General features: G+C 41.5%; 1 gene segment (V, D, J or C); it reads right to left on the bottom strand.

Moving 5' to 3' along the window:
- Positions 1-708: 708 nt before the first annotated feature.
- On the bottom strand, positions 709-20738 carry LOC110391158. The segment is given in 5 exon segments: positions 709-1065; positions 1536-1643; positions 2741-2788; positions 3231-3494; positions 20678-20738. Coding segments are annotated over 5 exon segments (468 nt in total).
- Between the last annotated feature and the right edge of the window lie 4558 nt (positions 20739-25296).

The following is a 25296-nucleotide window of genomic DNA, read 5'->3' as shown; positions in this document are numbered from 1 at the left end:
CAATGATGTGAGGTACAAGCCAGGCTCAAGCCTTTACATTCTTGCCAGCGAGAGCCTGAACTTGGAGAAACAGGCCAGTCAAGTCACTGGTCTGTAATGCTAAGCAGACACCTTGTTCTACAGGGCCTGCTTGTTAACAGAGGACATTTAGGAGTGGGGTACTACTGACTGCTACACTCCCTGTAGCAGAAAATATCTACTTTCAAGTGCCTGGATCGCTTTCTAGTTCTCTCACTGTTAGAAAGCTGTATTTCACCATTGTCTTCACATAGCACAGAGCCTAGACTTAGAGATGTTCCCCTCCTGTCTGTTCCCCTCTCTGTGGGACAGTCATGCTGTCCTCCCCCAAACACAGCAGGGAAGTGGATGTCCTGAAAGGGAGTTTATAGACGTTCTCTTTGCAGTGAACCAAGCGGACTGCTGCAAACAGTACCTGGTGGTCAACTTTTGTTCTCCCTTTCCTGGCACCCCTTCCCTCCTTCATCCCAAAGGCTAATAACCCTGATCCTGAAGCTCATGTGAAAGATAAAACAAGCTTCTCCAACGAGATTTACAAAAGACAAACAAGTTTCTTGTTACTGGTAATAATTATTTAATAGGCCTAAATAAATGCCAAGTAGACCTTAAAAATGTGATAAAAGCATTCTTCTGTGACAGAGAAGTGTGTGATAGAGAAGTGAGTGATAGAGAAGTGAGAATATTACTCAATTCAGACAGAAATTTTATGTAATTTTAATGCAAGTAATAGAGATGTTTGACAATGCATAGTTACAGCAATCTCTGCTTCATCCAAAAAAAAAAAAAAAAAGAAAAAAGGCATTGTCAGGTTAAATGAGCAGAATACTGAGAATTGTAAGCATTGTAAGAATTGTAGGCATATTTCTGAGTAGCTTTATAAAAATGCACATAAAGCAATTTAGACTATAATGGCTTGTGTGATATACAGAAAAACCAAGTGATATCTATTGCAGTAGGAACATCTCTTGCACCCAACACTCCAGTAATGATTCCTCAACAGATTATTTTTTGGTACTTCACATCTGCACTGTCTGGTTACTTTCATTCCTGTAACAAAAACATTAAAAATATTAAATGTATGTTAAGTCATTATTTAAGGTAGAGTTACAGCTACATAACTATACACCTGAAGCATCTGGGCAATAGAAAGAGGAGAAAGACACTGGGCAAAAACTAACATATTAGTTCTGAGGACTTTAAAGTCAGTGCCAATCAAACTTTCACATCCGGAGACTGTCAGGGGTTGAATGTGAACAATGAGTGCAGACAAGGGAGGAGAAGGTTGCAGGAAAAGGAGAGATGTTTAGAAAGAAGTTAAATTTTCATGAGGATAAGGAAGGGTAATTAGATTTGAAGACCGAGGAAAACAATGATAGCAAGATGATCTGCAAAGAAGTGGAGGGATTTTACTGTTGACAGGTAAAAGGTGTGTGAATAGATTGCACAAACAATTAAGGAGCATAGAAAATGAATTGATCCAGGTGCTTTCTGTCTTACCACCCCCTTCGTATACTTACATTTTTTTTTCCACATAAGCATCGTCATCAGCACGTTAAAAATTATTGCTTTCATTAAAATTATTTTCAGGCCCAGTTGCGAGAAGGTCAGCATGTTCAGGTTTTCATCTGTTGAAGTAACAAGGAATTAAAGTCACAAGAGCACTGTGATATCCTCACTTCCAGACAGACATAACAGTGCTTCTTAATGAAGCTTTTTCTGCTCTGCATGGCTGAACTGGTAAGACACTAATGAAGCAATGAGCAGGACAATCCCACTGAGAGTCTATTTCAACAGCCAGGCTTTCATTCATTAAGTGCTTAATTCTCCAACAAGGAGGACTGCCAACAACTTGGTTGTTATTAAGTAACAGCGTAGTATGAAACAGAGACTGGAAGAGTCTATCCATCCTCTCCCCCCAATTTTTTAAGAGCGGCAGCGTGGAAAACAAGTTAAATTTTGTCCAAAGAACACAGAGTCTATCCAGATGTTCTATTAATCATAGAATCATTATGGATGGAAAGGACCTCCAAGAGCATCTAGTCTAACCATCGATGGATGGTTATTATCAATATTGCCCACTAAGCTGTGTCCCTAAATGCCCCATCTACACATTTCTTGAACACCTAAATCTTAGCTACAGTGTCATTTTCATCTGAAAATATGCTGATCTAGACTGGGAAAGCAGGGTGCAATCACCAAAAAGTCACTTTAAAATTTGCTTTGAAAATCTCTCTCCAAAATATCTGGTCCAATCTGCCAAGTTTATTTATGAGTATTTTTTTTTTTGAAGTACTGTTTTGGAAACTTTTGGCTAGCTGTTTTTTGGTGGGCTTTGCTGTTGTTGTTTCTTGTTTTTCCTCTCTCTTTTTTTCTTTTGTTTTCTTTTCTTTTCTTTCTTTCTTTTTTTTTTTTTTTTCCAGCAAAGCTGTATGTTTGCAAGAGTAAAGTTATTCTGCAAACCAAGCTAGCGCAGAGGCAGGCTCAGCTCCTTTGAACTTGCATGTGTTGTATCTGCAGTGCACACACGCTGCAGAAACCACCTCCTTATCTTTTGGTTCATTAGGTGTGCACCCGAAAAGAAAAACATCTCTTCTGAAATACAGACAGGCATTCAGTGAAGCTGACATATCTGTACCTTACATCTGCAAACAGGGGACATTAGCAAAAAGTTGGGAAGAATTTCCTTAAATCAAGCTTTACTTGTAAAATGCTATGTTCATACCTGTCTTGAAGTGTAGCGACATTCCTGTAATGCAGACAGTGGTGGCACCTGCAGATAGTAACAAGAATTTTAATTAATAACAGAAAATGACTTTTTCAGAAGTTCAGAAAGCTGTTTCTACCTAGAAGGGCTGAATTTGAGTTTCTGGCCATTAAACAATAAAATACTCACATATGCTATTTTCAGTGGAAGCATATAATAAGATCTAATTAAACTTTAGTGTCCCATCAGACAAAGGATTTTCAAGCTTTATATCTCCCATGGTGTGATTTTGAGATCTCTCTGCTGTGACTGTCCCCACCTACTGACCCTTCATCTTGTTTCTATCAAGCAAAAAGGCAAAAGAAAGCAGAAGCAACAAGACGCCATTCCTCTTAGAGAGAGGGAGCACAGCTCAGCATTGCTTACAGCGTTGGGAGATGTGAACAAGTCCTGTTCATACTAGTAGTAGAGAGAGCAGGTATAGCCCTGAACACACATCCAACATTACCAGCTTCAGGATCCTCTCCATTTAGTACTCCAAATCCCTCGTGCTTGGCACCACACTGCATTTCATCTTTCTTGGCCCAGTAGGTTGACAGGTAGCTCGCTTCATGTTTGTACTCTGATGTTGCCACCTCCACAATAGTTTCTGTCTTACTATCAACTGAGCTAAGATCGAGCTTGTCAGGGGAGTAATCCGTGATAAGGCACATTTCCAAATTCTTGTCATCTTCAGAGGTCAGCCTGTAGACTGAAGGAGATGGAGTAATATCTGAAAATGGAGAAGGGAAGAGGCATTAGGTGAGATTAGAACATTAGGTGACACACATTAGCTATGTCAGTCTTGACACACAGACACTTTAGGTATGGATGTTCCTCCATGATTCCATTGGGAAGCCGTCAGATCATAGAGCTTTCAAGCTGTGACACCTTTTGCGAACCAAGGCTTTCATAGCAGATGATATAGGAGCTACATGAGACTTACTTTGACAGTTGATGCATGGGAGCCACAGGTGGTCAACCTGGATCCCTAGAGCATCTCAAATGATACTCATGTGGCCACCCACAGCCTAAGGGTCTACATCTAACCTAGGCATCCTTCTCTGTAACAGCTTGTTCAACTCCACACTGCAGCCTGGGACTCCTTTAGAATCATGACTTGACTGCATTCAGGAATGTATAAAACAGGCAGAGACCACTCTCTTCCTGCTTCATAGCTATGAGAATTCATGTGTCTGGAGAGGGCTGATTGGCCCAGGGACATTCTCCCCTTTCTGCAGATGCATTGTCAAATCCACCACTGATACTCATAATCCCACTTCCTCCAGCTGTTTTGAAGGACACTGGTTAAAATGCCAGTCTTAAAGCTGTCCATATTTACTGCCAGTCTAGCTAACTGTGCTCCTATGGGAAAAAGAAATGAAAGCCACTGCAAAGTAGCAACATGTCGTTCCATTTAGGGAAAGAAAGATTAAATAAATGTTTCATTATGTTTCACTAACTGACAGTACAATTTATTATTACTTTCTTTTTAATATGGTTATTCTTTTGGGAATACATTTCAATGATAGATTACGATTAAAAAAAAAAAACTAGATGGTAGACCCCATTTAAAAAACAAATGACAAAAAAAACCCACAAATGAACCAGTCTGTATCATTAACATGGAGTACAAGGATACAAAAAAGAAGAGAAATCGGTAGATCTGTTCTTCTATCTCACAAGTGCTCTGCTTTCAGAAGAGCAGCATATCCAACACTTTCTAAATTAGCAAGTGTTTTTTTTTTTTTTTCCCCCACTGCCTTTGCAATGCTTTTATCTTGTGCAGAATTGAAAAATGTGTTTGCTTCTGCTGGCAGCTTCAGCAACACCTGCTTTGCAAAATACTCATTTCTCATTCTTGGTCTGAGTGGTTACTGGCTTTGTTCTGTCACTAGAGGCATTTTCCAATATATTCCTTTGCGTATTTGCATGCTGTTTTGAAAGTTTGCAGATAGCAGACTTGGTAAATACCAGCGATTATGACCATAGCACTGTGACCTACGTTTCCTGTTATTCTGTCTTAATGGGTTGGTGGATGTGTTGGAGTTGCTGTGTTGGTATCTATGACCTTTATTTGCAGAAAAGTTTGAGCAGTAAATAAGGATGCTCTGATCTTTCCACCCTGCCTATCTGCATCCTTACTGAAGGACATCTTCCAGGTAGATGAACACAGCTATCTAAATGCCATTCCTGACCATTCTACAATGAAAGCCAACTCCAGAAATCAGTAGATTTCAGTGAGAGAGCAGTTTGAGTCTGTTTCAGCATCAAAGATCTACGTCTTTTATTTTTTTCCTGAACAGAAAGCTGAACTGATTTAACACACAACTGGTATTCTATAGAGAATTGTCTCATTATCCATTCCCTCCAAAGCAGAATCTCTCAATCTCTGGTCAGACTGGAATTAGTGTAATTGAGTTCACTGACCATTTAAAGTTTAACCTTTTGTGTCTCTGTAAACAGAGAGGCTTGAGGAAGCAGCTCATTAACTTTCTGAGAATCGTCATTTTCACAAAACGTTTGTGTAGGCTTTTTCTTTCAAAATCAGTGTGGGTTTTAACTGTCAGAAACGGCTTTCAGTATTTTTATGCCAGAAATTTCATTTATAGGGGAAAATAAATAATTTCAACTCAAAACAGTAAACTTCTTGAACTGAGATTAATAATCCATTCAGCCAATAAATAAATAAACAAAATTCCAATTTGTACAGTGAGCAAGTAAAAAGTATTCCAATGATTAATCCTAAAATCCTCCCTAAACACAGGTGGAAGAAGATTTTTTTGTTGATACTCAGTCATCAGAAGAACTTTTGATTTTATATTTGTGGTATTGCCTCAGATATAGATGTGTTTTTTCGCAACAAAATGATACTCTTCAATGATTGGTCTATCTAATGAGCACTTTTAATTAGATAATTTACTTGGGATTACAGACAGCCGTGTGCAGTTTCCAGAAATTACTCTTGTAGCTCCAGCATCCCAGACATCTGAGTTCAAATCATTACAAATGACATAGCTTCAGTCACTTGGAAAATTTCTTCCTTATCCAGTGTGAAACTATGACTTAAACAGCAACCCAGTCTGAATTTTTCCCCTTCATTTAAGTAAAAAAATGCAGCTTCTGGTGTTTCTGTAACAAAGTTAGCCCAGACTAACATTTTCCTTTTCAGAATGACAGCATGAGTCTTCATACTCTCTGACAAGATTCTAAATTAAAGTCAATGATATGCCAGTGTCACTAGTCTAAGAAACTAATGATGCTATCTAATTTCCCAGTATTCCCAGGATCCCTGATGCACCTTCACCATGAAGCTGTTGAGAAATAGTTCTGGCTTCATTTTCTTTCAGCCTCCTCTCTTCCCTTCCTTATCTTGAGGGTACGTTCATTCTCCGTAAAGGTTATATAATTAGTGGCCACTGCTCCTGTGTTCATAGCCTGTCCTTCTCCAGATCTTAAGCACTTGAGCTGAATTTAAATCTAGTTCCTCTTACAAATGTATTATACCTTTCTCACTCAACAATAAGACTTTGCAAATTGCTGCCTAGTAGCTGCATATTTCAGTACCTTCTCATCCAAATTATGTAGGAAAGCTGTCTACTAGACACAAAGTTATTTGAAACTTCTTTCCATTTTTTCAGGTTTCTTCAGCCTTTTAAAATTTTACTGAGGAAAGGAAAAAGACTTAAGAAGCATCATAAGAAGTCTGGTCTCCTTTGCAAATGCAACTTTTCTAGTTCCTAACTGCTCACATTCTAACATTAGCTTAGACAAATATAGCCAGGGACTTCACTTTGGGATTTTAAAAGAAAAAAAAAAATCTTGATATATTCTTAGGCTAAGAGTTAGAAAACCCAGCCTTTAGACCATTAGGCTGAATGACTCCAAAATATCATATCATTATTATTTTAAAGATGGATAAATCAAATCTGAAAGTGCTAATAACCAAAAACTCAACACATGCATTAAATTCGTTATATAGTATTTGGTAGCGTGCAAACTCCTTGCAGCGCTCTATGCATGACCACATCACGCTGTGACTGCTAAGCATCGGCAAACTTTTTAGCAGTAGAAAACCATGAGAAACACAACCATCTTATCTAGCTGTTCTTTTCTGTAGTGAGTCAATGACACACCACATACAAGCACTCCTTGGCTTTCAAGACAGCATCTCTATTCCAACATATTTTTGTCAGTGGAAGTCTAAAAGAAGTTGGGAAAATGCTCTCATGTATTTCCCTAGTCCACCTACCTAAAGAACAAGTAATTACCACTCCTGGTGTTAATATGGTACAGAAAGTTTAAACTTACTCGGGCTAACAAGAAGTTGGGTTCCTGCTCCAAATGCCAGTTTTGCATATCCCTGATTGGCACACTGATGTTAATCTCTACAAAAATGTAGGCACATTTTCCAAACATCCAAAAAAAAATTATCATTCATTCCGTGGTTACAGTTGTGTATTGCACATTTTGGGGGTGATGCTAGAGTAATCTGTGTTTCTCCATCTGTAAAATCACCTAAAATTCTATTCAGCATGCCATATGGTTAAGAACGCTTCTAATCAGTCCAACTTTTTTCCTTAACGTTTCATTGCTTATTACTTAGTACTGGCTTAATCCTCAGCCGGGTTCCTTTTGATAATGTCAGCTTGTATCCTCTCCACCCCCACAACTCACATGTTCCAGGAAACCTTTGACCTTGCTTATAATTATCTCCTTCCAGGTTTCAATGGCACACTGATATCCTATCCAGATCTTGCTGATTCACAGAGGAGTTGTAAAGGCATCTGAGCCTTTTAACTCACTTCAACGTTCCTACACTCTCACTCAGATAATCAGTAGCAGAAGTAAGGATTAAGGATGGACTTGCAGCTTTGACAGCTTGGTAAATCTGAATTCACGTCCCAGTCACGTACAGAATCCACTTGCAGCATCTGTGGATAATACCACTATCGTCTAACAAGACAAAAGATAGTTCAGTTCCCATTCTGACACTAACATTTTTAAAAGTTATGAATATATTATATCTTGGTGGATTCTGCCGCAAGTAAGGATAAAATGGTGGTAGTCACCGCAAGTAGATATTTTCTGAATATTATAGCCATTCTTTTATTTCAGCGTTTGTTCATCTGACATATCATCATACTTGACGATGCTTGAGTCCAATGGAAGTGATGTGGATTTACTCTTAGGATAGAAGAAGTGCATGTAACTTGTCAGAAGAACAAAATGAGTCTTTGTCTTAGCTTATTAGAGGAATGCAACTGACTGAAGAGCATTGTAAGCACGTCTTCCTTCAGCTGTCTCAAGAAATACTACTTGGACAGCTGCTTTGGAATAACTTCCACCAGTTAGGGTGAAACCTCAGGCTACTATAGCATTTTCCCATATCTTAATATGTATCCTCAACAAGCTTGCAAATTAAGCAAAAATTTAGGATGTATGTACCTGGCAAAACCAGAAGTCTTTGCCCAGATCCAAATGTGAGTTTGTAACTGTTTCCATACTCACACAGTAACACAGACCACTACAATATCCAGAGTGGTACTGAATGGAACCTTTGGCCATGAAACACTCCACTGAAGGAAATCCCATTTATCTTTACAGTTAGATAGAACGGTCTATCTAGCACTCTACATCCATCTTTTTTTCATATTCTCATTATGAAGCACTGTCAAATTCTATGTTTCTCAAACTTTCAAACTCTTCCTCTTTAATATTCCCCTATATTTATTTATATTTTGCTACCACAAAACCACCTGCATCACAAATCTGTTCTTCACCTCATTCCTCATTTACTTAATCTCACTGTCAGCCAGATTAATCTCTCACAACCTAGTGTATCTATTTTACTTCACAGGTCAGGTAGGTTCTGATGTAGTATAAACTCTATCATTCTGTTTTCTTTGACTTGCTATCTGGATTAGTCAAGAGTGATTTCAAACTTTCAGATTTTAAGTAGAAATAATGTTTTTCAGTATGCAATTTTTTAAAATTTATTTATTTATTTATTTATTTTACAGGGAGACCATTGCTTATTCTGCCAATAAATGCTGAGGTTTTGGTATGCATTCAGGAAAGTCTTAGTTTTTACACTGTGAACAGAGCTAGATCTGTAGCAGTTGCATACAGATATGGCCATAAGAAATCAGTCTGAGGACACATACAAACGAACTCAAGCACAGCTCTGATTCATCACTACTTTAGCTTACTAATAGTTCCATATAAACTGGAGGTTCTTATTTTTCTCATGTTTTTCAGCAGGGTCAGAGAGATCATTTGAAATAGAAGAATTTTTCCAAGAGCTTTTCAGAATTGACTGTTTCCTTACATTGTTGTGTATTTTATCTTTTAGAATAAAACCATTTTAAAGTTATCATAAATATGACACCATTTTAAGAAATGGGAGCACTGCTTTTTCAGAGTGAAAAAAATCATTTATGTTAAATATCTTATTAAGAAATTTACAGAGAGAGAGGGAAAAAAAAGGTCGGTATCTCTATATCTGCTTTCCTTTCTTTCCCTTCTCCAAGAAATTTCTCATAAGGTAAGAACATTTATTTTTTTCACACATTGCCAAAAGACAGTGAAACTGGGGGAATGGGTATGGACAAAAAGACCCCCACACCATAAATTTGGAAAATTAAGTCTACTTGAGAAAGCAGGAGCTTAGTCAATGATCCAAATGCACTTCTGTGTTAAACAGTATTAACACCATGCCACAACTCATGGATATCAGATTACAAGTTACTTGAGAAAGAATTTAAGAAACAGAGCACTCATGCAAGAGCAGACTATACTCTTCCCCTACTGTCCACTCTAAATTTCTGTGAATTTTGAGCTGGAAGTTGCCCATAAATCATCACGTTCAATCACCATCTAAGAACACATAAGGCTCGTGAGTTTATGCTTACCAACTGTTTAAAATTACTTTGGATGACCACTTTGTGGCAGCAACTACCAAAACACTATTTTTTTTCATGTACTTTTCTCCAGATGAAAATATTTATCACAGAAATAATTTATTAATGCATCTTCTTGATCTCTTTCTCCTCTGTCTGGGTATCTACCCCACCCCTAGCTTTTAAGGCCTTTCGCACTGAAAATTCTCCTGCAATCTCAGAGCTTCACATCTAATGCTCCTATGGATGTTGAATGCTGAGGTAACCTCACAGTACTCATCACTAATTGGCTATGACTACAAACTTGGTGTCATTCTGAAAGATAAACTTGCTTCTTGAGCTTCAATTATTTGCATTTCACATTATGACAGAAATCCAACCCTATCATTACAGCTTTATTCAGGATCTCCAAGGCAAAAACGCATTATGTGCTTCTACTTTGCATCAACATACATTGAGGATCCTCTTATCTTAAAGCATTAGCATCCACATACCAGAGAAGTCCATTTTACATACTACAACTTTATGAGACAATTCTCACCACTCTGGATTTTGCTCACTAGTGCTGCCTTCCCTATTTCCCTTTGCCTATTCTCCACATAAAGATTTTTGTTAGTCTGGACTGTTAGTCCAGGAACAGTCACCTCTTTTGAACTTTTCAAGAAAAATCTTCTTGAATATTTTAAATGTCTGATTTGGGCATCATCAAGCATAGGGAGGGGAAAATATATATACAGTCATGTAAGTCACTTCTACACCAGCAGAAAATGTATAGTACCATTTCCACTGTATTGTGAATCAACTAAAGAGGCAAAGTAACTTGTAAAGTGACAAAAGTATTTTCAAGAGAAATCACATCTGAGAATTCAGACATACCTGGAAAAACCGTAAGCTTGGTTCCAGATCCAAATATGAGTTTGCCATAACCCCCTGTATTACACTGTGACACTGTGCTTTGCAAAATGGTGCCTTTGTGTACTTGTATGCTGCATTGTACACATGGCAATGCAAGATGCTTATTGGAATAATCTAAGGAAGGCAAGTTACTGACATCTCCTCAACACATATAGTGAAATAAACACATTAGACCCATTCCTCTATTTGTCTATTCATTTCTGACACTCATTGTTCTAGTCTTTGCCCATGGTCTAATCAGACATCTGCTTATTCTTTCCTCTGTGTCTATACACTAGTAGCCTCTGTCAATTAGTGTATGCATACATGACCTTCCAGAGAGTATTTAGAAGCCTTCTGACCACCGCTGTTGAGTCTGACCAGTCTGTGCTGCCTTTTCTGCTCAGTTCACTTGTGTTGTCCATCCTCCTCTTCCAGGCTGCACTTTGCATTGTATTATTTAATACTTTCTGGGTTTCACCTAAAGATGGGTGCCACTACCAAATATGATCTTGGATCTTGCCCTAAATTCTACACAGTCTTTCAGCATACAATAGAAATCTCCCCTCCATTCTCTCCAGAACTAGGTCTTCCACAGCAGCTCGGGCTGAACTCTGATGAGTACACATCTACACACACACACAAGTAAGCACTCTCTCAGTGCAATATGTAGTCCATTTCCCATTACCAAAAGCCAGAAACAAAAATTGCCCTAGATAGCAGAAATACTGAACAGTACTGACTACTGCAAAGGACTGAAAAAAAAAAATAATGCAGAAAAATCAAATATCAGAATTTGAATTCAGGCCATGTATTCATAGCAGTTTGCAACTGAGCTGAAAATAAATAAATATTTTCAAGGCCAGGCTGGATGTGGCTCTGGGCAGCCTGGTCTACTGGTTGCCAACACTGCCAGGGGGTTTGAAACTAGATGATCTTTGAGGTCCTTTTCAACCAAGGCCATTCTATGATTCTATTACTCACTCTATTAAATAAATAAAAAGGAGGAAAATAACACAACAAGAAACCAATCGGAGACAAACTTGTGTAATTTAGCCAAGAGCGCCCAAATACGTGCGCCCAGTTTGCAGGGCTATCTAGTTTTGCATGACAAAAGTGGGCTAAACGTAGTGAAAGAACTGTATACCATGTTCAGTGTAACTGGAAAAATACATTCACACAACAATGGATACTGGCGCAAAGCACATCAAAACCTCACACTCTGGCTAACATCAAGCCAAATCCTTCCTTTAAGACATAAGGATGTCTTCCATAAGACATCCCTGTTGTATATTAAATGGAGAATGAGATCATAATTAAATCATTAGTTAATAAGTGAACAAAATCCAGCCACCAGCAACACCCCTCTCTTCTTCTTTCTTTAAAACTTAGACCATAATTAATTGTGCTCTCCATCCCAAAAAGACAATGCGACTGAATTTCTGAGAAAGTAGAGATAACATCTAAGACATAGGTGAAGTATTTCTAATTCTTTTCAATCTCTTGCAATGGGAAAAAGAAAAGTGTTTTGACTATCTTCCTGAACAATTTTGCTTTTCTTGAATAATTCTTTTCCGAATTCAGAAATTCCCTGATGAATCTACAGGACTACTGAAAATTTGCTTGAGATTTCTGATTAAAATGCCCAGGAAAGTTTGTTAGGTATGAGAATATGCACACAATTTTCAAAGGAGGAAATATATATATAAAATTTCCTGCAGTATTATTGTATGTCTCCAAATTCAAGCAGCTAAAAGGAAGCCTCTGCTTGGTTACATTTAGGAACCAATTTTCTTATTCCTAATTTTATTTCAGATACATTGAAGGAATAGACTATAGAGTTTTCTGTGAATATTTTGCAAACTAAGCATACCTATAGTTAGGTATTTACCTAACCCAAAAAGTTCACATATCTGGAGAAAAAGAAAAGGCAGTTATCTCCAACTCTGAAGTTTTTTAAAATGTCCAGAAGAAACACCAGGACACAAATCTTGCCTACACCATGATGCAAGTATGGAACTATTCACAGTGAGAAGATAAGTTGCACACACCTATGTTGCCAGATTTTGAGTGTTCCCCCCAAGGAAAGCTCCACAGCTTGTGAAATAAAAATAATTGCATTGAGGAAGATCTTTGTCCTACAATATCTAGAAGATATTATAGTAAGAATGAAATCCTTGCAATTCTCTTTTGGCAAAAACCTGCATCTGAACTGCGTTTTGTTACTCTTTTAGCAAGCTTTCACTTTATACTTGGTGGGCTGGATTTTTTCTACCAAACAACTCAAAGCCTCGAGTCTCAAAAATCTTACTTGGTTTTACCACAAGTCTGGTTCCATCTCCAAAGGTAAGCTCATAGGTATTCGTAGACACACAGTGCTGTTTGGCATAGCAAAAATCTTTGTATTCTTTCCAGAGTTGTGAGGGGTGTATTCTGCTCGCCATCCCTGCCTCCCATCTCACAGAGCTGAGTACCCCGAGGATAACTATTCTGACTTCAAAAGTCAGAAGTAAAGAAGACATTGAGTATCCCCACCTTTTCCTCATCCTTGCTGGCAATGTTTCCTGCCAGAACCAAGAAAGGATGGGAACTTTTTGAACTGTACCAACAGTAAAGAAGCTGCTTATGATCTCTGCTGAAGCAAAACCATCTGTTGACTTCTCTGTTAGAAGTGATACAATAGCATCACCACAAAGCCTTGTTGGGCTAGAATGGTAAAAAGGGATGGGAACAAGAACATGACCATGGTTTAGGATCTGAGTAACTGATGAAGACCATTTTCCTATCAGTCCACTTTTCCCTCCACAGCTTTTTTTTCCATGATACATCAAATGAGTAGATAATGCAAGAATAAATACAGTAATTTAAATCAGGACTACACATTTCAACTAGCTAATTCCTTTAACTACCAAGTCACAATCCGAAAAGCCACTCTGCTATTCAAGTCTAAATCCACAATAAAAAACACAAGCACGTATAAACATGTTTCTTACTTGGTTTCACAATAAGCTTTGTCCCTTTTCCAAAGATGACTTTGTTGCCAGTGTTCACACAATGACAAAGAAGCCAACAAAAACCATCCTTGAAGCCATTACATCCACAGGCACAACTACAGCTTATCTGATCTATTTCAGGAAATTTAAACATGAAATACTGTAGTTCCTTCATGGATGGATGGTGTTATGAGAAGCAAGACAGTGTTTCAAGCACATCTAGAATCCACTAGACCACAGTACTGCTCTCATGCAATAATGGCCCAAAGTCATAGAAAAACTAAACAACAACAATGCAACCCAACGTTTTAAAGAAAGCGAACTATATTCAATTTCCTTTAGGCTTTTTTTTTTTTTAATTTGAATTTCCAAGCCTAAGCATTTTATCCTTGACTCTTCCAATACTCCACTGCATAGAAATTAATTTTTGACCATATTTTCAACACATTTAAGACATTTTATCAAATTAGCTCTAGGTTTTGTGAAGAATGGTATTTGGACCTATATACGTCTTATACCCTCTTATCTTTTCCCACCCATGTTTGAATATTTTATCAGTCTCGTGTATATAAATTTACATTAATTATCACAGAATTCAACAGGAATTTGTCAACTTCATTTGGACTTGTTTTAAAACTGCCATTTTGAGTTTTCGCAATTTAATGGATTGTACAGCAATGTGGATATAATTCAGAATAGATTAAAATTGAGGCTTAATACGCCACTGAGGTATAGCATTTCCTGTTCATTCCCTCTATATATAGAGCCAAATTGTAGGTTTATATCTACTTACTAAGATCAACTTTCAGTTTAGTTCCACGTATACCTGTTTCCCAATGTGATCAGCAGCTGACCTCTCGAGAAGAGAAACTAGAATTATGTTCAGAAGAAAGCATGTAAGGGACAAACTGATCCACATCTGATTTTTACACAACCATTATTTTTACCAGAACATGATTTGAATATATGATGACTACAGGATAAGTTTAAGGACAGAACTCACCGTCACGCACCTGCATCTCTACCCTTGAATTTAATATTACATTTTGTTCTTCAGGCTCATTCAGGACCATTTTCTCCAGAAAATAACACTGTGTACTTACAAGGTAGCACTGACAACCTTGTTCCTGAACCAAAGAGAACCCTTCTTCCTGCATCATACACCCAGTGCAATATACTCTGTCAGAATCTCTCTTTGCACAGACACCATCATCCCCTCTACAAATTCTATGATTTATCAATAGACAGGGAGTAAAGATGCAAAACTGTTTCTGTATACTTAGGCTCCAGATACATTTTTATTGCCCTTCAGAAACTCCTATTTGCACCCTGAGACCTATGCCTGCTACATCATCTACCTTCAGTTCTACAGTCCTACATCACTAGCAAGACTATCTCATAAGAAAGTACTCAAGCCAAAAGTACTAGAAGTACAACAGCAAAATCATCTGGAGTCTGAGACTGAAGGCCAAGCACTGAAGGGCTTTAGTATCTGCTTTGTTTTGTTGCCTTGTAGGCTTCTGTAATGTTGTGGAGGAGTTGAGGCCCTTGAAAAAATTCTTCTGAATTCTTAGATATATAGGTCTATCGAGCTGAGTGCCCAGCTCTGTACTGAAAATGTAAATTACTGATTATTCTAAATGTTACGCTACTCACCAGGTCTTAGGGTTAAAATAACCCTTCCTGCCAAACATCACCTTCCCCACACCAGCATTCATACCGTGGCCAAGGAGGTAGCAAACAAAGCAGCCCTTCTGTTGGGGTCAACATGTTGGTTATCCTGAAATGTGAAGTGTCAGAACTGGCAATGAATTTATCCAGAGAAATGGGTAGGACCTGGATCTGCAGCCAGCCCTGCAGAAGTAGCATCGAGGATACTAAGGAAGCTATATCGTCTCCAAAGAATTCAAGTGGTTTTGGATCATTGGAAAATGAAGTTTAAAAAACACAGACACCTAAAACTTCAGACATAACAAGAAAAGGAAAATGCAACCACTCAATTTAAATATAGAAAGCTTATTCACCACTTAACAGAAAGTACCCCAGCATTTTTCAGACACTGAAGCTGCAAGGCACATAGCTCTGTAGGACATGTTCTGAAAATGCCATCCCCACTGCAGCCTCCAAAATCTGCTTAACCTTCAACAGGGCCAGGTTTCCAAATTTATCTGGAATGTCATTGTCTCTACCACATATTGCTATCTAAGTTTAGATTAAAGGGAGAAGACCTCTTTTTATATTAACTTAGATACTATAAAGTACTGCAGAGGAGTCCATGGCAACGGGAGACATGCCGTCATTTTCTAAGAGCTTCTGGAGAATTTGACAGTTCAGCTCACAAGTTTATCTCCACTAAACAAAAAGAATGAAGAGAAAAAATGACCTGAATTCTAGTTTCCAGTGTACTTGGCTACTTACGGGCTACAACTGAAAGCAAAGTTCCCTTTCCAAATGTGACTTTGTCTGCAATATACACACTCCAACATATTTCATTACAAAAATACCTCTGCCGGCCTTGCACATGGCCTTGTGCAAAAAGCTGTTGCAAAGCTCTCTGCCACAGCATGCTCAAAGACAGTGTAATTACCTGGAACACAGTGGAATCTGTGGAATCTGGAATTCCCCAGACAGTGTTTCAGATACACTTGTTCATCTGAGTGGGGCTCCTTTGAGAATACCAGCCATTCACTGACTCTGGTTTTCAATCATAGCGCCAAAAGGGCTTGGACTTGTGCTGTTACACAAAATGTAGTGTTCTTGCCATCAACTTTATGATTTAGCAACGAAACAAACATTCCGTGTGGGCTCAGGTTACTTTTCTCTCCTGTGTTGTTGCTAGAGCACAGCCACAGGACATGACCAAGAGGTGAGACTGCACCATTAACTCACCTAATTGGCAAGATGGTGACTTAAGTCCCTGAGCCAAAAGTGAATTTGAGGGTGTTGTCACAACAGCACAGCAATTGACAGAAACCCAGAGGATTCAGCTTCCAGCAGGTGAAACCAGCACTGGGGATGTACTGGTAGCCTCCTTGCTTATACCCTGGGCAACTGGAATGCTCACATCCAGGTGGAAACAGGCTGCCTTTCTGAAGGCTGGATTGAAGGTGGGCTTCCTTGGCTTTATCTGGAGTCCTCCTCCCACTTCTGGCTGTCTGTTCACCCACATAATGTGCCCCCTTTCACTGTCCACACTTATCTAGGCTGAAAGAAACTGTGGTGCACTTTTCTCTCCAGTTACGCTCAGAAAAACAGTATACGCACTGAGAGCTGTTTAGCTTAACTAACAGGAAAGAGCTGCACCAAGCAATCTGTGGGCCTTGCCTGAGATACTTGAAAAGACAAAAGTAAGTAACAGAACCAAAACTCAGTTTTGCATCTTCCATCACCTTTCATAACCACGTACAGGCACTGGGCATAAGTTGATCTATCTGTTCCTCTGCCCTAAACACCACCTTCTTTCCTGCTCACTCACAGACTGTTGGCAACCAGGATAGTGATGTTCACAACATCTTTCACTCAATAACATAAGTCCAACTCATAGAAATATTTCTAAGGACAAGGCCACACTTCAGTGGTGATCTCTAACTTGCGCGAGGATTTCATGCAAGGTCATTTTCCCAGAGAGTCCTCTGATGGCTACATCATCTGCATAAAATGAAATAGCACCTATTTTCTCTTCTGCCTCCATAAGGTGATATGGATGCCACAGAGACATTTACTGGGTGCTGCAGTAGATACATAAGGAATTACAATAAAAGAGACACAGAAAAACTGAACACTCACTTAGCTGGACAGACAGCCTGGTCCCTGGACCAAAGGTCACTTTGCCATATGCAGAGCCATAATCACACAGCATTTCCTCCCATAACAAAAAGCCCATCCAACCAGCTGAGAAGCAGCACCATCCCTTGAGGCTAAGCCCAGAAATGCCAAGGCCAGGAAGGGCAGAACACGCATCAATCTATGCTCAGGGTGAAGGAAGAAGCAGAAACAAGTATGCAAGGAAGTTTAAGTGCCATAACATATTGCATGGGAAGCCAAGGCAGTGGGAGGCAGCTGAACTTACTGGGCAAAACCTGAAGTTGTGTCCCCTGCCCAAGGGTGAGCTTGCCGTAGTTCCCACAGTGGTTTTCACCTTCACAAGAACATAAGCCCTTCCACATCCTTTGTGAGAATGGCAACCCCCATCTCCTTGAGAACCCAAGCCCCGACTTTTAGAATCATAGAATCACTGTGGCTAGAAAAGACCTCAAAGATCATCTAGTCCAACCATTCATCCATCCCACCATGCCCACTAAACCATGTCCCAAGGTGCCACATTTACATATTTCTTGAACACCTCCAGGGACGGTGACTTCACCACTTCCTGAGCAAACTATTCCAATGCATCACTACTCTTTCTGAGCAGAATTTTTTCTATTATCCAGCTTGAACCTCCCCTGGCACAACATGAGACCAATGCCTCTAGTCCTGTTGCTAGTTATGTGGGAGAAGAGGCTGACCCCCACCTTTCCACAACCTTCTTTGAGGTAGCTGTAGTAGGCAATCAGGTCTCCTTTGCACCTCCTCTTCTCCAGACCGAACAATCCCAGTTCCCTCAGCCACTTCTTATAAGACTTGCGCTCCAGACTCCTCACCAGCTTCTTTGCCCTTCTCTGGACATGCTCGGGGGCCTCAATGTCTTTCTTCTAATAGGGGGCCAACAACAACACAGTACTCAAGATGCAGCCTCACCAGCGCTGGGTATGAAGGGAAGATGACTTCCCTGCTCCTTCTGGCTACAGTGTTTCTGATATGAGCCATGATGCCATTGGTCTTCATGGCCACCTGAGCACACTACTGGTTAATGTTCAGCTGGCTATGGACTCCAGATCCTCCTCTGTGCAGATTTCCAGCTACTCTGCCCCAAGCCTGTAGTAGTGCATGGAGTTGTTGTGAACAAAATACAGGACCCCACACTTGGTCACATTGAACCTAATACAATTGGCCTCAGCCCATCAATCGAGCCTATTCAGATCCTTCTGTAAAGACTTCTTACCCTGAGGCAGAAAAACTTCCCCCTAAACTTGGTACCATCTGCAAACTTACTGAGGGTGCATTCAATCCCCTGGTCCAGATCATCAATGAAGATATCAAACAGAAAGAGTCGCAGTACTGATGTCTGGGGAATACTACCTATTGCAGCCTAGATTTAATTTCATCCACCACCATTCTCTGGGCCAGGCCATCCAGGCAGATTCTTACCAGCTGAAGAGTACACATCTAGAAGCCCTTAAATTACATTAGCTTACAAAAAAAGTAAAAGCCATAGGGAAAGCAAACACCTGGTAGCCTCATAGGCTACAAAGTGCCAGCATGGGCTCAGTGCTTGTACTCAGGGAGCTTTACAGTCAACAACATTCCTTCACCAAATGTCATTTTTCCATCTGCTGCATGATACCCACAGCGTTTCCTGCTGCCTCAAAAATCCAGGGCTTAGCTCAGGCCTGCTCTGATTCATGCCTTCAGTTAACCGCTTCTGACCTTCCTTTGTAAACAGACTCTCCCCTGCCCAGAGAGAAACTTCTGTTCTGTCACCCCTTCTTTCCACACCACCCTGCAGCTCCTTTGCCATAGCCAGACAGGAAGCACACAGTCATGCATGCTGTCCATAATGTGTGTACTAACATTAATGTTTTAGATATTTCTGCATTACCATGCAAGGCTACAAAATACCACCAAGAGTACTCACAGGGCTTTACACAAAGCTTTGTTCCAGCTCCAAAGGTGAAGCTGCTCCAGCCACCACTCACAGCAACACAAGCCCTTACACAAACACCCTCCTCTCCCCATAGGAAGCTCTTAGTGTGGTTTGCTGACTCCTGTACCAGCAAGACTTCTCCTCCTGTCCCCTATCCATCCAGACTGTCCCCTAGGTTGCTATCACAATTGTAAATTCCTCATAAGTTTCAGGAAATCAGTGTCACAGAGCTCACTGCGTGTCCAAAGGTGATCCAGTCCCAAAAGCATACAGACCCCAGTTCAGCTCTTATTCCACCACATAAAACCACAATAACTGCAGCAGTGAGGGCATTCTTGGAGCTTGTAACAGCAGGGAAAGGCTTTCAGCTCAGCAAATGTGAAATCAAAAGGTGGAACACCAAACCACATCTATGGGAAGAAGCACCTATGGAAGACCTTTTGGAACTGCATACTCACATGGTAGGACAGAAAGCCTGGTCCCTGAGCCAAAGGTCAACTGGGAGACATAGTTTAGAATCACACAGCATTTCCTTCCCTAACAAAAAGTCCCCCAGATGTCTGGGAAGCAGCATGCCTCCATTCTGTTGTGCACACTCCTGATAAAACAGGCACTGATCAACATCTTGAGAAAGAGGAGGTGAAGTTGAGAAGGAAGAACGAAGCTGAGCTCAGTTCTGCAAAGGCCAAGGGCGTTCCACTCTAATACCTGGATCAGCATTACAGTCTGACCATTTCCCCTGGACCTGCTGGTCACAGTGCATGTCTGTCCATGCATACAGTCAATCACCTCTGACCTTCCATCGTAAATATCCTCCCCCTTGTGCTGTGGTAAAATTGTGCTCTATTGCCCTTTCTGTCCACACCACCCTCCAGCTCCTTTACTGTAACCAGTCAGAAGACAAAGGACTGTGCATGCTGACATGCTGAAACAATCCCAAAATGTACACACTAACATTATTGTCTTGGGTATTTGTGGCTTTCCAGGTAAAGATACAAAATGGCACCAATAGTACTCACGATGGTTTTACACAAAGGTTTGTTTCTGTTCCAAAGGTGAAGCTGCTCCAGCCAACACTCACAGCAACACAAGGCCTTACACAAATGCTCTCCTCTCCCCATAACAAGGCAGCCCTTGGTGTGGCTGGCTGAGCCCTATCCCAGGTGCATTTGGATGACCTTTCCCATAAAGCATGGAGACCTCCAGTTCAGCTCTCCTCCCATCACCCAGAACCACATTAACTGCAATGGGGAGGGCATTCTTGGAACCGTCAATGGCAGAAAAGGGACTTGATCCCTGTCATGTTTAAGTCCAAGGGAGGAATACAATATTACATCTATTGGAAATGGCACCTATGGAAGACCTATGGAAGCTGTATACTCACGTGGTCGGACAGAAAGTCTGAACCCTGTGCCAAATGTCAACTTCATGTCGCCAGATCCTGTATTCACACAGCATTGCTTTTCTTAACAAAAAGCCGATCTACACACTTGAGAAGCAGCACCGGTCCCCAAAGATTAGTCTCACCATGCCAAGTCACGGAGGAGCAGCAGAAAGATGAACAGGGACCTTTTCACCCCAAAGCAAGAGCGAAATTTATCAGACTGGTTGTACAGGATGAGCCTGTGCTGAAACTGAGAGGCAATCCCAAACATTCTCCTCCTTCTCCTGTCCCACAGTCCATCCAAGCTGTACTCTGCACTGCCATCACAAAGCCAAATCCCTGACAAGATATGAGAATACTAGAGTGACAGAGAACTGTCCAAGAACACAGGTGACCCATTCCCAAAAGCACGCACACCTCCAGCTCAGCTCTGCTCAGAACTCATCCTTAACTTCTGCAGCGTGGGCATTGCCAGAGGCTTCAGTGGCAGAGAAGGAATTCTTGCTCTGCAAATTTGAGATCAAAAGGTGGAACACAAACCTACATCTACTGCAAGAATCACCTATGGAAGACTTATTGAAACTGCTGTGCACTCACGTGGTTGGACAATGAGTCTTGTCCCTGAGCCAAAGGTCAGCTTGGAAACAGAGCTAGAATCACACAGCATTTCCTTCCCTAACAAAAAGCCCTCCCCAGGGCACCCGGGAAGCAGCACCTGTCCCCATTCTGTGGTGAAACTCCTGATAAAAGAGGCGCTTGTGGACATCTTGAGGAAGAGAAGGTGATGTTGAGGAGGAAGAATGCAGCTGAGCTCAGCTCTGGGAAGGTCGCGGGCTTTTCACTCTGAGACCTGGATCAGCATTATAATCAGACCACTTCTCCTGGACATACTGCTCACAGTGTGTGTCTTTGTGATAACTGACTGCAACATGCCACACACAAATGTGCGCATGCACACACACACACACACACACACACACACACACTCTCACAGTCCATCCCTGGATGGATGCTCCCTACCCTCGCATGCATGCTCATAGAAAGCCTGTCCATAAGGTGCATACTAACATTAATGTCTTGGGTAATTGTGCAATAACATGCGAGGCTATAAAATACCACCAACAGTACTCATGAGGCTTTACACAAAGCTTTGTTCCATCTCCAAAGGTCAGCCCGCTCGATCCATCGCTCACAGCAAACACAAGCCCTTGTGCAAATGCTCTCCTCTCCCCATAACAAGGCAGCCCTTAGAGTGGCTGGCCAAGCTCTATCCCCACAACACTCAGGTGACCATTTCCCTAAAGCATGGAGACCTGCAATTCAGCTCTGCATCCACCACACAGAACCACATTAGCTGCAGCAATGAGTGCATTCTCAGAGCCTGTGATTGCAGAGAAAGATTTCAGCTCAGGAACTCTAACATCCAAAGGAGGAACACAAAATTACATCCTTTGGAAAAGGCACCTACAGAAGACCTACGAAAGCTGTGTACTCACGTGGTTGGACAGAGAGTCTGGTCCCTGTACCAAACGTAAGGTCAACATAGCTGGATCCTGTGCTCCCACAGCATTGCTTTCCTTAACAAAAAGCCCATCCAGCCACTTGAGAACCAACACTGGTCCCCAGAACATAGCCCGACTGTATCGAGACATGGAGGGGCAGCAGAAGGCTGAGGTGGGACCTTCTCTTCCCAAAGCAAGAGTGGAAGTTACCAGGCTGGTTGTATGGGATGAGGCTGAAGCAGTAACTGAACAGTTCAGTTTAACAGGCAAAGGTAACTAAGAGGTACTTACTGGGCTTCACAGAAAGTCTGCTTCCATGCCCAAAGGAGAGCTTGCCTGAACCTGACCCTGTATATTGCCACAGTCACAGCATGCTTTACAGAAACCCCTCAGCTCACAGAAAAGAAACACTGTCACACTCAGAGAAGGCTGGCATTTGTAAGAGCACGGAATAAATGGTTAAGGACAAAGGTGATCATTCCTGTGAGGTCTGCAAGATCCTTTCTCGCACACCAGTCCCAGAAAATAGTGGCTCTGCCACCAACTCCTATCCTGAAGATATTTGCCTTTGTGCTCATTCAGGAGTGGCAAATACTGCCTGGGACATTCCTGTGGAGAAGAATGCTCTTCTCTCAAGCCACAGCGCTGACCTTCCTTTGTAAAAAGTCTTCACCCCTGAACCAATGTAGAATCCAGCTCTGTCGCCCCTTCTTCCCAACACCCAGCAACTCTTTTGCCATAACCAGACAGAAGACAAAGGAATGTGCATGCATGTTGGAAGCCTGTCCTAAAGCAATACGCTAACATTGTTGTCTTGGATATTTCTGGATCAACCTGCAAGGCTACAAAATACCACCCATGGCACTCACAAGGCTTTACACAAAGCTTTGTTCCAGCTCCAAACGTCAGCCTGTTGAAGCTCTCACTCACAGCAACACAAGCCCTTACACAAACACTCTCCTCACCCCATGACAAGGCAGCCCTTAGTGTGGCTGGCCAAAACCCTTCCCAGCAACTCTCAGGTAATCCTTTCCCAAAAGCGTGCAGACCTCCACATCAGATCTGCTCCCACGACCCAGAACCACATTAACTGCAGCAGGGAGGGCATTCTCAGAACCTGCAATGGTACAGAATTGATTTTGGTACTGCAAGTTGGAAATCAAAATGGGAACACAAAATAACATCTATTGGAAAAGGCAGCTATGGAAAACTTAGGGAAGCTGCACACTCGTGACAAAGTCTGACCGATGTCTTCTGCAGAAGTAGGTCATTTCTGGATGCCCCCTCCCTGGTCACCAAGCTGTAGGAGCTGCACCAGGACCAGGGAAGTCCTGCTATGTCCCGTGGCCTGGGGTATTTTCTTTACACAATCAATCCACAGTCCTGGACGTCAACTACACTTCACGAAACTACACCTAGAGCCCACCTGCCTGCAGCTGAAAGCAACGGTGATGCTGAAATTAGAAGAGAGGCCACAAGTCTGGATCTGTTTTAGGAATGGAGCAAAAGCAAACACCTCTCTCACCTTTATCACAAACCACTAGCAATTTTGATGCTTACTGCTGTTATGAGTACAGGAATCTAACATGAGTTTAGCACATGCACCAGTAGTTCTTAGGGAATCTCATCTATGTGTGGGATGACTCTCGTGTTCCCCTGTTCTTACTTCAACCAGCACTGCAGAGGCTTTGCAGCTGCACAACAAGCTCAGTCAGCATTGGGGTGCTCTGAAACTGCAGATGGTGTGACTGCAGGGATGCAAGGGGTACTGGCTCCACAGGGACCTTCTGGGAGTATGTATATACTCCTTTGGGACAGACTGAACTTCACCTTAATGAACCCCAGCCCCACCTCAGCTGTTCAGTCTAACAGGTCCAGGTAACTAAGAGGTGCTTACTGGGTTTCACAGAAAGTCTGCTTCCATGCCCAACAGTGATCTCGTCAAAACCTAAGCCTCCAAATTGCCACAATAGCAGCCTGTTTACAGAAACCCCTCAGCTCCGAGAGAAGAAACACTGTCACCCACAGAAGAGGCTGACATTTGTAAGTCATGATAAAGCATGGAATAAATGGTGAAGAATAAATGGAGAAGGATTTCCCCTCAAATTTGAGATCAAAAGATGGAACACCTATTGCAAGGGGCACATATAGAAGACCTATGGAAACTGCTGTGCACTCACGTGGGTGGATAATGAGTCTGGTCCCTGAGCCAAAGGTCAGCTTGGACACGTAGTTAGAATCACACAGCATTTCCTTCCCTAACAAAAAGCCCCCCAGGCACCTGGGATGCAGCACCTGTCCCCATTCTGTGGTGCACACTCCTGATAAAAGCAGCAGAGATCGACATCTTGAGGAAGAGGAGGCTTTACAGCTCAACAACTACAAACCACCACAAGCAGCACCAGGGAGCTCTAAATAGACTGCCTGACCTCAGGAATGCCAGTGCTAGTGGCTTGACAGGGACCTTCTGGGAGCACATAAATGTTCCTTTGGGACAGACCGAACTTTACGTTAGTGATCCCCAGCCCCACCCCAGCTGTTCAGTCTAACAGGTCCAGATAACTAAGAGGTACTTACTGGGTTTCACAGAAAGTCTGCTTCCGTGCCCAAAGGTGAGCTTGCCTAAACCTGAGCCTCCATATTGCCACAGTCACAGCCGGCTTTACAGAAACCTCTCAGCTCACAGAAGAGAAACAGTTACCCTTAGATGAGGCTGACATTTAGAAGTCACGATGGAGCGTGGAATAAATGATGAAGGACAAAGGTGATCACAGATGAGACATCTTCAAAATCCTTTCTCGCACACCAGTCCCAAGAAATAGTGGCTCTGCCACCAACACTGCCCTTATCCAGAAGATATTTCTCCTTGTGCTCATTCAGGAGTGGCAAGTTCTGCCTGCAACATTCCTGTTGAGAAGGATGTTCTTCTCTCAAGCCACAGCACTGACCATCCGTTGTAAAATGCCTTCTCTGCCCAGATGTAAAATTCAGCTCTGTCTGCCCTTATTTCCACACCACACTGCATCTCCTTTTCCATAAACAGACAGAAGGCACAGGATCGTGTGTGCTCATAGAAAGCCTGTCCTAAATGAACATGCTAACGGCGTTGTCTTGGGT

This window comes from Numida meleagris, unplaced genomic scaffold (genome assembly GCF_002078875.1).
Source record: "Numida meleagris isolate 19003 breed g44 Domestic line unplaced genomic scaffold, NumMel1.0 unplaced_Scaffold310, whole genome shotgun sequence".
NCBI lineage: Eukaryota > Metazoa > Chordata > Aves > Galliformes > Numididae > Numida > Numida meleagris.
The sequence above is the reverse complement of the archived record's forward strand: the minus strand, read 5'-3'. Positions and strand labels throughout refer to the sequence as shown.